This window comes from Pangasianodon hypophthalmus, chromosome 12, assembly GCF_027358585.1.
Source record: "Pangasianodon hypophthalmus isolate fPanHyp1 chromosome 12, fPanHyp1.pri, whole genome shotgun sequence".
Lineage (NCBI taxonomy): Eukaryota > Metazoa > Chordata > Actinopteri > Siluriformes > Pangasiidae > Pangasianodon > Pangasianodon hypophthalmus.
Window position 1 is genome coordinate 12382801 of NC_069721.1, and position 17074 is coordinate 12399874.

Below are 17074 nucleotides of genomic sequence, written 5' to 3' on the forward strand. Positions count from 1 at the left end.
TCTTTTATAATGTTTATTGTGAACACACTTGTTTTGCTTTTTCTTGTATCCCATTTTGAGTATTCATGACCCCCTGTGCACTTACAATGTTTATGAATGTCCATTTTTTAATCCAGTGAAAACTGCCATAAACTTCCAGAACTGTAGTGTAGAAGTGGCTGTACGCCACAAAGAAATACCTTTTGTATAGTAACTGTTTACCTCCACATTAGATTTATTCTGGCCTATTGAATGTAATGTGTAATTAATATTTTGTAGATAAATCTTGTATATATTTGTGTCCTATGCACTGTTAGGATGTAGTCATTGTAATACTCAATGTTACGACAAACTGCCTTTAGTAGCCTTTCTGTGGTGTTACACGTGGGACAAATGGCACCTATGGAGCTGCATGTCTAAATACAGGCTGGTGACCAATTAAAGGAAAAGCTGGTGGCTCTGTTATATTGTGATGAGGGGATTTTGCTGGCATGGTTTGGATTCATTTCTATCCTGATAGAAGTGGTCTTTTCCAGGAAAACAGTGCCCATCCACAGGGCACGAGGAGTCACTGAATGATTTGACGAGTATGAAAGTGACGTAAATCATACGCTATGGCATTTGCAGTCACTCAACCTAATTAAACACCTATGGGAGATTCTGAGCTGACAGCACCCCTCATCCCTCCAGTACCATTCTAGAAACTAGTAGAAACGATGCCAAGGTGCCAGGGTGTGTGATGGACCAGCACCTTACTAAGATACTTTATGTTGTTTTTTTCCCTTTAATTTGTCACCTGTCTGTATCTGGTTCTGAAAAGCTACTACATCTGCTAACAGCCTGTGATTAGCTAAGCTACAACCAGTAAACCTAAATCCACAGAATTCATATCAAAACACCATCCATTTGTTGTTACCAATGCTACCATTACATTGTGATGCATTATAATAACTTACATATGGCTGAAATATCGAGTCATAGCCATCATGGTAAGTTACTTAAATATGCAGAAGTTGCTGACAAGTGTCCAATCACCCAACAAGCCAAAATACTGACCCCCCCCCAGTAGAGTCAGCAATGGGCACAGCATGCTTGAGACAGGACACTGCTGAAATACTAAGAAAGCCATCATATTCAGTGTTCATACTTTATATGGCCCACTGAGGAATAACAAGGCTAGTGGTAAATCCAAGATGCAACAATTATGCAGTATTAGACTTCTGTTAACTTTATATTTTTGCTGGTCACTGTTATGGTATTGGATCAAATTGATATTAAGGCCAGAGTTTGTTGCCTTAGAAAAGGATTACATGATGTTGGACTGTAAAACAGCCTAAGCATTTATAGGCAATAAAATGAGACAACTGTTGCATATTTAGTGAATGTGTATAACTTGTGAAGCATGACATTTATAAATGTTTTAAGTTAATATGTAATGTAAATAAAGGATTTCAAGTACAACATCCATGTTCAATTCAAAAGAGGAAAAACCACATGACCCATCTACAATGTCCTCTATCTCTTGGATTATTAAGCAAATGAACTGCTCCTTGCTGGTACAATGGGTACAAAGAGAAGGCAATCCAGACAATCGCTAACATTTACATTGTGTTTATTGAGTTCCAGGAAGTGAGGGCAAGAACATCTACAAATAAACAGTATCTGCTTAGTCCTCTACTTGAGAAAGAGAAACACTGATTGTAAGAACAAAAATAAATATTCTATATTTAAGATATATGTAACTGATTACAGTGAATCTCAAAGATTCAGAAGTCAGTGGAGTTTCATATTCAATGCCACCACGAAGGTCTACAACTCCTATTCTTAAATAATCAGTAAGTACTGAAATATAGGCATAAGTGGAAACTACTAATACATTTTATTCTAAGTAGGGCAATGATATGAAATGGCACATAGAAATACAAACGGGAATCATATCCTTGACAAACAAAAATATACCTTCCCTTTGATGCTTTGTGCATCAGATGAAATCATATGGTTTAATCATTTATATTATTTTTAGTGATTAAGGTGTGAAACCTGAGTAATTTCAAAACTACTGAAAAGTGTCCCCATCTAGGAGTTGCTACCCATCATAGAGCCCGACCGATTGTGGATGTCTGGGTCCCTTTCATCACAATCTGTACGGTTACACATTCTCAATCAACTGTCTAGCCATAGTTGTTTGCTCAGCAATCATTTTTGGAAGAACTGACGTACAGCAGGTTAAATAAAAATGCTATTCAAAAGAATACATTAAATCACACATTGAGAAAATAAATCTCAACTTCACCACTTGGCAACATTTAGATACATCACTATGAAATGCTTTTGGAATAAAAACACTTCAACCATATGTGGAAATACCTAGGTAAGTTCCTGTTACAACTAAAACCCTGCATGAAATTTACCACATTAAAATGGTGATAACAGTTGTTCAGATATTAACATGGGCTATAAATAAGTTTTTAAATAAATAAATATCATTGATATTTTCTTTTTGGCAGGCCGAAGGGAACTGCTAATAATTCTACGATTGCTGTTTAACAGCATTAACAGCATCACCCGTGATGAAAGTACTAATGATGCTTGTACTCAATTGAGACGTGATTATAGAACAAATGTCTATATTGATACAACGGAATACAGTCTCCTGAAAACATGGAAAAACATGCATAATGGGACTTCTTTCTTATTCACTAAAATATCAACCTAAGTCAACAAACTGTCATTCCTTTGACGAAACCTTTTGAAAATGCAGCCAAATAATCGGTCGGACTCTACTCCTAGGGTCAGTGCTGGGGTAAAGTCTAGGAAAATATACCATACTTTTACCCCAGTCCTCAGTTTGAGACCTATGATAGTACCATATAATTCTTTAGTTTGTGTGCACTCTGTGAGGAAAACAAAAACATTGAAACATTCAAATCTAAAATGGTTTCTGACAGGCACCATCACTTATTCTAAAGTTTCTACAGTATCACTGTCCCTACCAGAGGTAGTATCACGTCAATGCCAGTCTTAAGTGTCCATTAAAGAAAAGTATTTGAAAATACAACAGTACAGGAGGCAACTACTGCCAAGAACAGCATCTGGCTTGGACACCATCTTGACAAATACAGCAGAAAAACCTGATGTGTTACGATTATTGGCATTGGGCCTTGGGTGGGGGAAGAGTTCCATAACAGAAATGTTATTTTGTCGTCTTCCTTTGGAACGCCGAGATGAGAGTGTTGGTCCTGCAGACGCTGCCTCAGAGGAAAGGCTCCACACCCAGTCCCATGAAGGCATTTGGATCCATGTTGAAGGAGGACTCAAAGGTCTGCTGGGCATTCTGGTGCAACTTCTGGTGGTGTCGCAGGTTGGACTTGCTGGAGAAGCGCTTATCACAGAGAACGCAGGAGAAAGGCTTCTCTTTAGTGTGGATGCGTCTGTGGCAGATGAGCTGGGTAGACACACGGAATGCCTTGCCGCATTCCAGGCACTGGTAGCGCTTGGGCTCTGTGTGAATTCGCCTGTGGTTCTTCAGTGCCATCAGGTTGGTGAACTCCTTTTGGCACACTGAACAGAAAAAGGAGCCCGTTTTGTGGCTGTTCTTGTGGTTGAGCAGGGATCCGGCATGCCGATATGAACGCCCACAGTGCTCACACACATGGCTCTTCTCCTCTTTATCAAACGCCTCACCACTCTCTTGCTGATCTTCCTGGTCAGAGAAGCCTTCGTGCATTTGGCTAAACTCTGGATCCATTTTGGAGAGATTTTGGAGCCCCAGTTGTTGGTTAAGTCCAGAGTCCCAATCCAAATTCTGTGACATCTGAATGTCTTGCTGATGACGGGACTGTTCTTGCATGCTATGGTGAGCCTCCTGGTGCTGCTCAAAGCTGGCCATGTTGGGGAAGTTCTGCTGGCAAACACTGCAGTAATAAGGTAGACCCTTGCTGTGAACCTCCATGTGGCTCTGCAGGTGTGCAAACTCGCAAAAGGTCTTTCCACAATCAGGGCAGCAGTGACGGGCCATCTGGGAGTGGCTCTGGAGTTCCAGATGGTCAGTGAAGGTTTTCAGGCAGAGACTACAGTGGAGCAGGTCAGCAGAATGAGTCTTTTTATGGTTGAGAAGAGATCCAGCGTGTCTGTAGGAGCGTCCACACTGATCACACCTGCAAAAGAGAAAAGATAAAAATAAAATAAAAACAGAATATAACCACCATGTAATATAAAAACACCATATAATCCACCATGTTCTTTCAGAGTAAAATAAAAGAAACTCAGAACTAGTATTTAACAAGGTCATGCAATATTAATAAAAGACAATGGTTTAACAAGGTCTGTAGATTTTACAGAAAAATACAATAAAGCACAGTGTCATTGATTACGCTCTATCACTGATACCCTGCTGATCATTGCCTGATCATTGCCTATCCTCAGAACATAGCTAAAGTGTGTTTATGAATTTAATACTGGGGTGGTTGATTAACATAGTTGTATACTGCAAACATACTTCTATTCCTAACAATCATGGACACAAAGCCTTCTTGGGTTTTAACAGCTCCCTCTTGTGGGGAATCTTAGTTACATAGCTATGAGTTTTGGAAAAAATAAAAACAAACCCAAAAAACAAACTAACTAACTAACTGACTGACTAACTAAATAAACAAACAAGCAAACTCTGCATAAATAATACCAAAATAAGCTATTACTATTATTAACAAAAGCCACAGGAATCAACAAAGACCTAAAAAAAAAATTATAAAATTTAAAAACCCCCCTAAAACTAGTATGAATATTGATTCACTCACGTGTAACACTTGTCACCTCCATCCTGACTGAGAGGGGAGCCTGATGAGCCATTTCTGTAACAGCGATGTCTCTTAAGTCCAGATTTTCCCTGAAACCTCTTCCCACATGTATGGCAGCTATAATGGGTAACTCCTCTGGCATGGATCTTCTGGTGGTTGTAGAGGATGCTAGAGAGACGGAAAGCTTTGCCACAGGTTGTGCAGACATATTTTTTTTTCTGTGTGTGGATGCGAGTGTGATTACGTAATGCCATGGGATTGGAAAAAGGCTTGGCACAGTAGGAGCAGGTGAAATGGCCGGTTTTGTGCGTGTTCTTATGGTTCAACAGACTGCCTGCATGACGGTAGCTTCGACCACAAATGTTGCACTTAAAAGGCCTTTCCTCTTTTACCATGGATGCATCTCCATTGTGGTTATGGTTGGTACTTGCAGGGGTAGACTCAGGGCCAGGTTCTTTGCTACAGGTGTGGCCTGCAAGTTGCTCAGCTGTGGGAAATACCAGACTGCAATTCTTGCATGTTAAATCCTTTGCCCGTCTCCGACCTCTACCCTTTGCTTTCAATGCTGCATTCTTGCGATTGTGTTTACAAGTATGGTTCAGTAATTGTTTCTTTCCCCGGAATGCCTTTCCACAGTCCTGGCAGCAGTGTTTTTTGACTGAGAAGTGAATGCGTAAATGGTTCTTCATCGCTAACTGGTTGCTGTAGGTATTGTTGCAGACGGCACAATAATATTCTCCTGTCTTATGCGAGTTTTTGTGGTTGACCAGACTCCCAGCGTGCCGATAACTTCGCCCACACTGGTCACAGACAAAAGGCCGTGGGTCATTAGGATCCCCTGAGTGGCTGTCTTTTTCTGGGCTGGACTGTTCACTACCAGGAATGTCTTTTTGCTTGCGGCGTCGGCCGCGTCTTTTTCTGCTGGCATTGACCGCCTGCATCCCACTCACAGAGACACTCCCACTCATCTCCATGAGGGCCTGTATCTGTTTGTTGAGTTCCTCAATCTTGGCCTTGTTTTCCCGATGAACTCTCTGATGGTTCAGCAGTTGTTTGTGGATTTTGAAAGCTTTCCCACATTCTGTGCAACTATGCCTAGTAGAGGGGGAGAAAAAAAAAAAAGAATATTGAGGATTGAGTTGTGAAATCTATTTATCTATTAAATATATGGTAACATTTATACAACATTATACAAGCCACGGTATCATAGAAAACATTTGGAACTAATCTTTACTTACTTCTTAACATCAAAATGTGTTCTCTGGTGGTTCTTAAGGGCCAACAAGTTGTAAAAGCGCTTCTGACAAACAAAGCAACGGAACACCCCCGTTTTGTGTGACTTCTTGTGATTTAGAAGTGAGCCTGCATGTCTGTATGAACGTCCACACTGGTCACATTTGTACAGTCTCGCTCCACTGTCAGGACTCTCCTTCAAATATTCAGGCTCTTGTCCGAGAGCATTGACAATATCTGTTTTTTCATCATACTCCTCAAGATTCTCATCACACTGTCCAGGGCAATTATGGCTCTCAAGTTGAGCAACACTGGTACAGACTACACCACATGTCCCACAGATAATACTCTCCCTTTCTTCTTTTGGTTGGAGCCCATTCTGGTTTTGTGTTACATATTCTTCTGGGTGTCCAACCTCTGTATTGCTATGTAAAAGCTGATGGGCTAGTAGGTCCTGTTTTTTTGTGAAACTTTCTCCACAAGTGCTACAGATAATCAGATCACAGTCACCTTGCTGGACCTGACCTGGTTCATCATCTTTCTCAGCCTCAAGGGAGGACATAGAGGAGGGGCCTGATGTTGATGGGGTTCCATGGATTTGAGTGTGACCACGGAGATGGCTCCTGAGCGCCCGCATGCTGGTGTAGTGGTTCCCACACACTGAACACTGATACATCTCTCCATCATCCTCCTCGTCCTCTTCATCGCTATTTTTGCAGTGAAGCTTTTCTTCATTGTCACTCATCATCTGATCATGCATAGTGTCATGAAAGTAAGTAATGTCACCACCATTGTGTCCCTCAAAAGCCATTTGCTCCCCTGAATCTCCCACAGCATGTTTATAATCTGCAGTCTTAAAGTCCATTTCACAGTCTGGACTGATACTGTTTGACTGATACTGCTGATTCAAGAGAGGGCACGTGTGTGACTTGATCCCTGCAATATCAGTAAATGTCTTTCCACAGTCTGCACACATGTGCCTCTCCATGAGGGCTTCATCCTGAGGTAGGTCCATGTGTCTGTCCTCAGAGAACGAACTGTCAAACTGTTCTTGGAATTCTGAGCCATCAAGATCGTTGATATTCTCCTCATCAGAATTCATGTGTACAGAGTCTCCCAAATCCTGAGGAAGGCCCAGAATACCACTTACATCACCTTCATGAGGAAAGCCTCCTTGCTGATTTTCATGTGTCAGGGGCTCTGAGGAAAGCCAGTCACCTTCAGCAGTGGGGATCACCATAGAAGGTCTCCCCTTGTGGATGCGAAGGTGGCTGCGCAGGGCAGCCAGATGTGGGTAATTCTTACGGCAAATAGAGCACTGGAAAATACCTGTCTGATGGGAGCGCTTGTGGTTGATGAGGCTACCTGCATGTCGGTAGCTCTTGCCACAAATGTGACATTTAAAACGGCGGTCTGAGCTACCAGACTGATCTTGTTTATCATCAGTAGCTTGCTCCAAAGGTTCAGGGTTGAGGTTTTCTGAAGGCAGGGCCAGATGCTCTCCCTGAGTATCTAAAAGAGTTGGTTCATCACCAATGGGGTGAGGTACATATATATGACCATTTTCCATTGGTCCCTGGGTTTGGTCATAATCAACAGCCTTATCGAGTAACGGAGGCAATGGTGGAGTGTCACTGGAGGATGGATATGGATTAGAGTCAGGTGACTGATTAATACTATATGAAAAAGGATGGTCCTCTGGTGTGCTAGCAGGGAGCTCAAAGGACACTGAAGAAGAGTTATGCAACATAATGTGATTTTGAAACTCATCATCGTTAGGAAATGCTGATTGACAAAGATGGCAGAAATGGATATTTGTGGCCCCATTGTGCAATACGTTTGACACCTGTTCTGACGCAGAGTCTGTGTATGCCTCAGGGGTCAATGGGCTAACCGTGCTGGGATGACCTCTAGTTTTACTGTGGATTCGTTGGTGACTGGTAAGGGCAGCAAGATTGTTGAACTGTTTGAAACAGACCGAACATTCAAATATGCCCATCTGATGAGTTTTCTTGTGATTTATCAGGCTTCCATGATGCCTATATGTCTTCTCACACATGTCGCATTTAAATGGCCGGTCCTCATCATCACCAGTGGTGTCATGTTCAGCAGTAGAGCTTGGAATCAGCTCTGACATCAAACCATTGCTGAAGCCATTATCAGGGGCAACATCCAACTCTAAGTCTGATGGCAGTTCTGGGATCATATCGAAATCTTGCTCATCTACTTGCTGTAGTTGCTCGTCATCATAAATGCCTCCAGCCTGATTACGTTTCAGCTCACTGTTCTTGGTTCTTCCCTGAAACTCTCTATTCCGATGCACCTTTTGGTGAGTTGCCAGTTGGGTTGCGAGGCGAAAGCCTTTACCACAGTCCATGCAAGTATACTTCTTTCGTGAGGTGTGAATACGCAAATGACTTTTGAGAGCCAATGCGTTGGATAGCTTCCGAGCACATATGTGACACTGGAAAGAGCCAATGTCATGAGTTTTCTTATGATTCGCCAAACTACCAGCGTGCCTGTATCCCCGTCCACATTCATCACATTTGAATTTCCGATCATCCTCGGACTGATGACAGGTTTCTGTGTGCTCTAAAAGACTGGGCATGCTGGAACATGCTATACCACAGTGCTTGCATAAAAAGCCTTTGGTCTTGCCTGGCTGTTGCATAGCCACAATGGTATAATAGAGTGATGTAAAATACTAACAAGAGCCAGTTTGATTATGAGAAATGGGGGCACCTTTTTTAAAGGTGAGGTCCTTGTCCTCACTTTCATCAAAGGGATGGTGTATGTAAAGTCCATATGCAAAGGTAATTTTTATGAAAGGAGAAATGAATGCATTCTGTTCCATGCCATTGAAAATCTGATGACTGGGCTCATAAGGGTGCACACAGTGGATGGACGCTAGAGAGAGACGAGAGTTAAAAAGGTTAAAGGTTTGCACAGCACTACTCAAGTGTATTCAAATAACATTTTATGCATTTTTTAAAAAAGTAATAACATGTTTACTGATCTTAGCAGGGGTCAGACTGATATTTGGGGCTTTCGACTTGCAGGTGCTATAGCTAAAAACCTAACTTTTAAAAGTTAAATTAAAGTGAACGCACCAAGCTTCTAACTTTCAGAAGAACATAAATAGCTTGTAACTTAGCAGTAGTACCCAGGAACTGAGCCAGAAATGTTCTGTTTGCTACTTAGAAATGGATGTACTGTTCACGGGTCATATTGACTTTGGGCATCTGAGACAGATAGCAATATTTGAAATGAGCTATGCTGAACAGTATTTCGGGAACAGTAAATATACACAAAACCACTTCTCATGCCTGAGATGCTCCTACAAGCAGGTGTGTAATCTGGTATAAGCGCAAATAAGACATGGCAGTAATGCAACCTGTGACTTCCCCTGTTTGTTTTATTTTCATTAAAAGCAATTAGTATCAATTAATATTTTATCACTTGGGTTAAAATGACGGAAACATTACGCACAGTCTATATAATAAGAAGAGAAGTACAGCAGATGCACCAAAAAGAGTAAATATGTCCCTTTTCCCATGTTCAACAGAGAAAATGATCCAATCGCATATACTTTCATATCGAGAATAAAGGATCTTAAGTAAAAATGAAAAGCTGGTCGATTTGACCTAAACAGAACGCAAGGGTTAAGAACATATCTTTCCTTTGGATGTATTATTTCTAGTCGAGAACTTTTTTCTCGAGATTTTTACATGTTAGGACTCAGATGGTAAGTTGTAGAGACTAAGCCAGCTGGCTAACACAATGGACTACTATTTACACAGTAAACAATTCCCTTGCATGGTAGCTAGCAAGACAAACATAACCTTGTCAGTAAGTTGGCTACCGTCTTAATTTCTAAACGCAACATAATTGAAATACATGTGAATCGGCGATGTTAAAACCTTTAATGTATGAACTGATCATCTGATCAAATCGAGCTGATAGACTGAACAAGCATCGACACGCATTAGCTAAGCTAATGGATCTAGATAGCTCGCTAGCCAGTTAGCATTTCTAACTAAGATAGCTAGCACCTAAGTTCAAAATAACACCGAATAGTTATCGTTGGCTGAACAATGGTATAAAGTACATACACAGGATGTCGCAGATGCTTTCGAATGATTTGTTATTTGCAGGTGCGTTTTATCCATTTGCTTTTTGACTCAGGGCGGCTGTACACGTCCCCGTCCGCACCAATTGTCTTTTCCCACTTCCGGCTGCTGTCGCTGAGAAACAGGAAATGTGCATCAATGAAACAAGGTCCGACGGCGATATTTTCATGAATTACATACATTTAATATAACTATCATTTCCTCTATGATAAAACGATACTTTCTGTACCCTCAATTAACGGACAATATTTTTGATATACAAGATTTTTGTTTATCCGCAAACGGAGACTGTACCCGTAGTCTAACGGGTAGCTTGTTATATTTCTCCTCCCACAACACAATCCCCATTTTCTAGTCAGATAGCTAACTAGTTATCCCCGACTGTGATGTACTTACCATGACGCCAAGTCTAGCAGGCGTTTGCAAACAACAAAGGAGTGTTATTAGTTTTTCCTCTACTGGAATATCACACTTTTTACAGTCCCGTGGATTTGCGGAAATGCTGTAGCTTCTTGCCGACTGGAGCTCACGGTCCTAAAGCCTCTCGGGTACTGCAGCACCGCTGACAGCAGTTCACTTCCAGTACAGACAGTGTTCTAGGAAACAGCTTCTACGCCTTAATATTGCACTTACTGGTAAGATTTTGTTCATCATATTGCACACATTCGGGCGGGAACTTTAATCATGACACATACAGTGACAGATCGTTTAAAGTACATAGCTCGTTCAGCGGTCCTAAAGCCAGCCATTTTGTGTTACACTGGCTGTTATGTGTGGGCTTAAATGCTTATTTAGTGGCTTAAATAATCTTTGCACTGCATTATTAACACTGATCTGCCCAGCCAGCCGGAAGACAATTTCGTCAGGTGTTTCACTGTAGATGCTAAACAACTTCCCTCAGCGAGTGTTTTGTCTGGCTAACTAATTGTCCCTGAGGTCCTAATGCCGGCCATTTTGAGTCGTCTGCTGTACTGTCTACACTCTCTGTTCACTTTAGTACAAACCAGTAAGATCACATGTGCATACACTGGGATTATGGGATTATTGTGTTCTGGCATTCACCTGATAACAAAATATCATTAACTTACAGAATGATGGCCTCCCCTCAGCCAGGCAGCCCACCTACAGCTGAGCAGCATACACCAACTCCTGAGACGGAGCCCAGTGAAGAGAGTGAGAATACAGTTGAGAAACCAATTAAAAGAAGAAACAAAGGGAGACCGTCAAAATCTCAGAACATATTTAAATGCTCAGCCTGCCAGGAAACATTTTCCAGCCCCTCTGCTCTACGGAGCCATAAGCTCTCAGCTCACGGTCAAGACAAGCAGCAGCCATACACCTGTGGGCAATGCAGCAAGACCTTCTCCAGCCGTGCTCAACTCTCTAAGCATCAGCGCTCGCATTCGGCTGAGCGTCCATTCCAATGCCTTCAGTGCCATAAAGCATACAAGACCCACACTGAGCTGCGCAATCACAGCCGCTCCCACACTGGAGAAAAACCCTTTGTCTGTACTGAATGTGGCAAGGCATTTATGCAGGCCATCTGCCTGCGCATTCACATGACGCAACACAGTGGCGAGAGGCCTCATTCTTGTCCGCACTGCTCTAAGAGCTATCCTACGCTGTCCAAGCTGAAAGTTCACCAGCGTTCCCACACAGGAGAGAAGCCTTATTTCTGTGCAGAATGTGGCAAGAGTTTTGCCGACCCCTCCGTGTACCGCAAGCACCGGCGCAATCACCAAGGTCACCGGCCATATTCCTGCCAACAGTGTGCCAAGACATATACAGAGCTCAAGGATCTGAAGAACCACGAGCGTTCTCATACGGGTGAAAAGCCATACCTTTGCTCGGACTGTGGTAAGGCCTTTTCGCGCTCCTCCTCCTTGGCCTGTCACCTGCGTATTCACTCCCAGAGCAAGCCATACCAGTGTGAGCAATGCGGGAAAGGCTTCACTCAGCTCTCTTCCTACCAGTCCCACCTTCGCACACACTCTGGTGAGAAGCCCTTTCTCTGTCCACAGTGTGGCAAGATGTTCTCAGACCCTTCCAGCTTTCGCCGGCACCAGAGGGCACATCAGGGATTTAAGCCCTACCCTTGTGACAAGTGTACCAAGAGATTTCGACAGCCAGCTGATTTAGCCGTGCATCAACGTGTGCATTCGGGTCAGAGGCCATACAAATGCCAAAATTGCGACAAGGCCTTCGTTGCGTCTTGGGATCTGCGTCGGCACATGCTGGTGCACACCGGGCTTCGACCATTCTCCTGCACCGATTGTGGCAAGTCCTTTGCAGAGCGCTCCAGTCTCAACAAGCACAGGAGGGTGCATTCTGGAGAGCGGCCATTCAAGTGCCAGATGTGTTTCAAGTCATTTGTCATGTCATCTAGTCTGCGCAAGCACGAAAGGACCCATTTACCTGAGAGACCCGTGCGACAAGAACAGGCCCCTGAATCCGAGCAAGTCTTTTCCCAAAACACCAGGCCACAATTCTCTTGTGTTCATTGTGACATGATCATCTTTGGGACATGGGAGGAGGTGCAGGCCCACGCCAGCCTCCATGCAATCTCTCCTCCATCAGATTCCACAAATATTCGCATTGGCCCATTTATTTGCGAGACATGCCAGGCTGAGTTCCCTCAGTTATCTGAACTCCAGGCACATGAGAAGGTACACCCCAAGCCACGGCCACACATATGTGACAGTTGCGGCAAAGGTTTTCTGAACAAAGCTGGATTACGCAAGCATCAGCGCATCCACTCCAACAGCCGCCCACACTGCTGTGCAGTCTGCGGTAAGTCATTCCTGTTTGCTGCTTACCTCCGCAAACATCTGCGTACACACCGCGAGAATCAGTCATCATCTCCCCTGCCACAGACAGACGCAACCCACACACAGCCACTGCCATCCCCATCGAGTGCAGCCTCCCCAATAAAATCGGAGCCCTCTACGATTTCTCTAACTGTGCCTGTCATTGTACCAGCGACAGCGTTACAGACAATGTCAGGCCATGTGTACATAAACAAAGAAGAGGACATTTGAAATACCAGTGTATTGGACATGATTTTCAATATTGGGTGGGTGTTTGATTAAGGCAGCAGTTTGGTTTCTTCCTACCTGGTAGGCATGTGACACGCCTTACAAAGCACCCATGCGTGCAAACAGTCCCAGCTTGGTATGCCATACAAAAAAGGGTGGGTAGTGTTGTGTCCTCACAGCTCCAGGGTCACAGGTTTGGTGACTGTCATGGCAGAAGGTGAATTGACTAAGATACATTGCCCCTAGTTGTGAATGAGTGTGTGAAGGAGTGTATTCATGGCACTCTGTGATGGACTGGTGTCCCATCCAGGGTGTATTCCCATCTCAAGCCCACTGCAACCCTGATCAGGATAAATCAGTTACTGAAATTGAGTGAGTGAGCTTACGGAGTAGATCCTTTGAGAAGAACGCAGCTGTGTCAAACACACATACATACATACAAGTCTCTTGTTAAATCCTGCTGTCCCTTCCACACTTCACAGGCTCTTCAAAGGTTACTTGGATTGTTAAAGGCTCCTGGCTTCATAAAAAGGTTCTGCTATGAACATGTGATAGATCAACTCTCTGTTGCAAGGCTCTATATAGAACATTTAAAATGTTCATTTAAAACAATTTAAGGGTTGTGTATTTACCTTTTTACTGAGTGTATGAAACAAGAGAAGTTTTGTATGGTAACTTTAAAAAGATGCTGTTTATACATTATTAGTCATTTTATTTCAAAGCATTCATTATTAAATGAATTAATTGATTACATGATTACATATAACTGTGTGTATTTGTGTGATTGATCATTGCTGCTACATCAAAGTTCATATCAATCTTTGATATATACATTTTTGCTCTGAAGTTTCATTTTGTTTTATAGGTTATTGAAAGGGTCAGTATTTTACATACGAGTCAACTTTACACAAATGCATGAATTTATTAGATTATAGCCACTACCTGTACGTGTCAGTTTACCCTCCGGTCAAATGGCAGTTTACTCTGACTATTCTGTATTCAATAAAGTTATCTCAAATAATTTCAGCAGTTTCTGTTTGTTTTTTTGCCATTAACAAAATTAAATTACTCTGACAAGTTGTAAAACTTACTGCTTGTTTTTAAAAATACATTAATATTATTATTTCTTGTAGGACCTAATAGAAAGCTTGACCTAAATTAAGTGTGGTAAACAGTGTGAGTAACAGAAATTTTGATGATGTTAGCAGTTCATCACTCTATATACTGAGTGGCTGAAAATAGTAGCATTGTCAGCATTGCTGAAACAAAAGACTGTCACCTTGTTCTTGCCAGAGATTTTGTCTAGGTAAGTTTATTCTATATTTTAAAATGATAAACTATCTGATATGGACAAACTTATAAGAAATATGAGACTATATAGCTGGGATTTATAAAAGTCAACAACCATTAACATGCAAGTTTTGTTTTCTCCATTAGCCAGAAGAACTTGAACCTGAACTGCAATGGCAGCAATTGTTACTGGTCTGATCCCCATCCTTCGCACTGCAGTGGACACCACCACCACCTACAAAGGGCGCACCTTGTGGTTCAGCTTTCTCTGTATTCGCCTTGTGACACTTTTTGTGGCTGAAATGCCTTGGTTTAAATTGAATTCAGACTTCAGTTGCAATGTCACCAAGGACAGCGTGTGCACTAGAGCCTGCTTCAACCAGCACTTTGACAAGCCTGTGGTAATGGCTTGGAACTATATTTTCATCCTCCTCATTCTGTCGGTCCTGCTCATGGAGCTTTTCACTACCCACATACACTCAGTTTTTGAGAAGAACTTGGGAGAGAGGCAAGAATCTCTGGGTGAGCTGAAAACTGCAAGTGACCCTGGCAATAACATTGCTGGGATAATGATCTTAGACATGCACAGAAGGAGGAATGCTGTGTTTTTCTACCTGTTCAGCGTTATGCTGCGGATTTTGGTTGAGTTTTGGTTTGTGTATGTTCTGCTTTATTGGAACTTGTCTAAACTAAACCAAGGGGTGTTCGTATGTAAGAGTTATGCCATTGGATGTCCAGATCAGGAGTGTTTGGTGAGTGGCAATGCTGAGAAATGCATGTCTATCTATGCTTTAGTGTCCATTTCTGTCCTGGTCATCATCAGCAGTTGTTTGTTCTGTGTCCACTTAATTGGCCACTACCTCTGTAACTGTTGTACCAAAGAATCTTACAGTGTGTAATTTCATTGTTTGCAAAATGTATTTTGGTTTCTCTGAACAAGTGTGGTCTTTCATTCATGTCTTTCTTTGTTCTGTTAAACATTTTTCAGACCAGTGTTACTGTGTATGAAATTGTTTGAATATCATTGAATTAAAAACAGGTTTGCTGTGTTTTATTGAATTGTGACATGTGTGGCAATAAAGGGTGTCACAATTTGATCAGTTTTGGCTGTGTTGAGCATGGTGTTTCTGACCTAATGTTTCTGTATTTTTCTTTCTTTTTTCTTTTGGGTTAAGATGTTGGAACATTGTGCCTTAAGAACCGTGTAAGTGCACAAGACAAAGAAATTATTCTCACAGTAGTTTACCATGCACTAAATATGTTTCTTTCATCATTCACTTATTAAAAAGCATGGATTATATTGCTATAAAAATTACTGGAATGATTTAGCTAATATATTGTGAGCATATTGAGTCTTGGCCATATCAAGGTCAGAGGTTTGAACTGCAGCATTCTCTCTCCACCAGATGAGGCACTTTCACCTCGCATTCCTTGGTACAGGTGCCCTGATGTACTTCATTTAAAAACAACTGACAATAATGTGAAATAAGGATTAAAAATAAAAATGAGAATATCTTTTAAACTTGCTTAATGTATTATTTCAGATTCTGATTATGTAATACCACTTATCATTACTGTTTGACTTTGAACATGTATTGTAAGCCTGATGCACTGTGTGAGACCCATAATTCATTCTAGCTCTTCCATTTGCTCTTAGAAATGATGGTTCCTGTCTAGTTACCCTTCGGGACCTAGGCAACTAATATGACCACAATGTGGAATATTTCTTTTAATAAAGAATTATTTCAAATTATTCATTTACATAAAACATCTACATTATATAAACATACATGTATATCAGTTATATTTTAGCTAAGACTTGTAAGCATGTTTACGTTCAGCAAAAAAAAAAAAAAAATCTACAGACAGAAAAATAAGTAAATTAAGTAAAATTGAGTAAATTAATGCTGGCCAAAATTTCAAAACTACTGTGATAAATATAATCATGCTTGAGAAATTGAAACAGAATGTCTGAACATGTAAAACCTTTTGTCTGTACTGAATGGAGCAAGATTTCTCTGCCCTCTTCTGTCAAATTTGTCCAGGAAAAAAAAGCATAAACTTTTGACATATTTTGACTACCCCCATATATATAAACAATAACTGATAACTGATGAGCTACCAACACCTCCTACATTAGTGGCCTACCTGTAAATATCACATCCTCTCTGGCCTTCCTCAGTTTCATGTAATGCTCATGATTTAAATTAACACACTGGATTACAAATGATGTAGACATCTCTGCTTCAGGAAATAAAATTTACTCTGTTTTAGTAGCTTTTTGGATTACATTTTGGTAGATCTGAGTTCATATATTCCATAGAGAAATTCTCCAGTTGCCTATTTGACTCACTGACCTAGTTTTGACCTAAGCTGAAATTGTATAATATAAAATGCATTGAATACGTTACATTATTAAAACAAAGTAGCTAATGTTAATTTGAATATTGTAAATATGTATTAAAAAAGAAGAGACATCTCCACCTCCCTACAGAATTGAGGTCATCCGTTGTATAGGTGTGACAGTGGTGACTCATTATGTTGGTGAAATACATACAGGTACTTCCATTTTTCCTTCTTACAGGAGGACAGAAAGATAAATCAAGATATT

General features: G+C 41.4%; 3 protein-coding genes across 4 annotated transcripts; 2 read left to right on the forward strand and 1 right to left on the reverse strand.

The window, feature by feature from the left end:
* Positions 1-1574: 1574 nt before the first annotated feature.
* znf646 (zinc finger protein 646) lies at positions 1575-10748 on the reverse strand. The gene is made up of 5 exons (XM_026915682.3): positions 10535-10748; positions 10121-10252; positions 6014-8915; positions 4776-5870; positions 1575-4136 (listed from the first exon to the last, which is right to left on the reverse strand). The coding sequence occupies exons 3-5, from the start codon at positions 8677-8679 to the stop codon at positions 3233-3235; spliced, it is 4665 nt and encodes a 1554-aa protein (XP_026771483.1). The 5' UTR covers positions 8680-8915; positions 10121-10252; positions 10535-10748; the 3' UTR covers positions 1575-3232.
* gjz1 (gap junction protein zeta 1) lies at positions 10635-16077 on the forward strand. 2 transcript variants are annotated; one of them, XM_053238503.1, is made up of 2 exons: positions 10635-10773; positions 14611-16077. In XM_053238503.1, exon 2 carries the CDS (start codon positions 14637-14639, stop codon positions 15360-15362), a length of 726 nt encoding a protein of 241 aa, XP_053094478.1. In that variant the 5' UTR covers positions 10635-10773; positions 14611-14636; the 3' UTR covers positions 15363-16077. The 2 variants fall into 2 exon arrangements, with proteins under 2 accessions (XP_053094478.1, XP_034165393.1); XM_034309502.2 differs by lacking the exon at positions 10635-10773 and adding an exon at positions 14326-14479.
* znf668 (zinc finger protein 668) lies at positions 10823-14194 on the forward strand. The gene is made up of 2 exons (XM_034309353.2): positions 10823-11144; positions 11229-14194. Exon 2 carries the CDS (start codon positions 11230-11232, stop codon positions 13174-13176), a length of 1947 nt encoding a protein of 648 aa, XP_034165244.2. The 5' UTR covers positions 10823-11144; position 11229; the 3' UTR covers positions 13177-14194.
* Positions 16078-17074: the final 997 nt, after the last annotated feature.

What these genes read in the sequence shown, in the direction of transcription:
- znf646 (XM_026915682.3), bottom strand. Translation starts at nt 8,679, where the DNA reads ATGCAACAGCCAGGCAAGACCAAAGGCTTTTTATGCAAGCACTGTGGT. An exon ending in ACACATTTTGATGTTAAGAA is followed by an intron (nt 5,871 to 6,013) that starts GTAAGTAAAGAT and finishes CCCCTCTACTAG; the next exon opens with GCATAGTTGCACAGAATGTG. An exon ending in GGAGGTGACAAGTGTTACAC is followed by an intron (nt 4,137 to 4,775) that starts GTGAGTGAATCA and finishes TCTCTTTTGCAG; the next exon opens with GTGTGATCAGTGTGGACGCT.
- znf668 (XM_034309353.2), top strand. Translation starts at nt 11,230, where the DNA reads ATGATGGCCTCCCCTCAGCCAGGCAGCCCACCTACAGCTGAGCAGCAT.
- gjz1 (XM_053238503.1), top strand. Translation starts at nt 14,637, where the DNA reads ATGGCAGCAATTGTTACTGGTCTGATCCCCATCCTTCGCACTGCAGTG.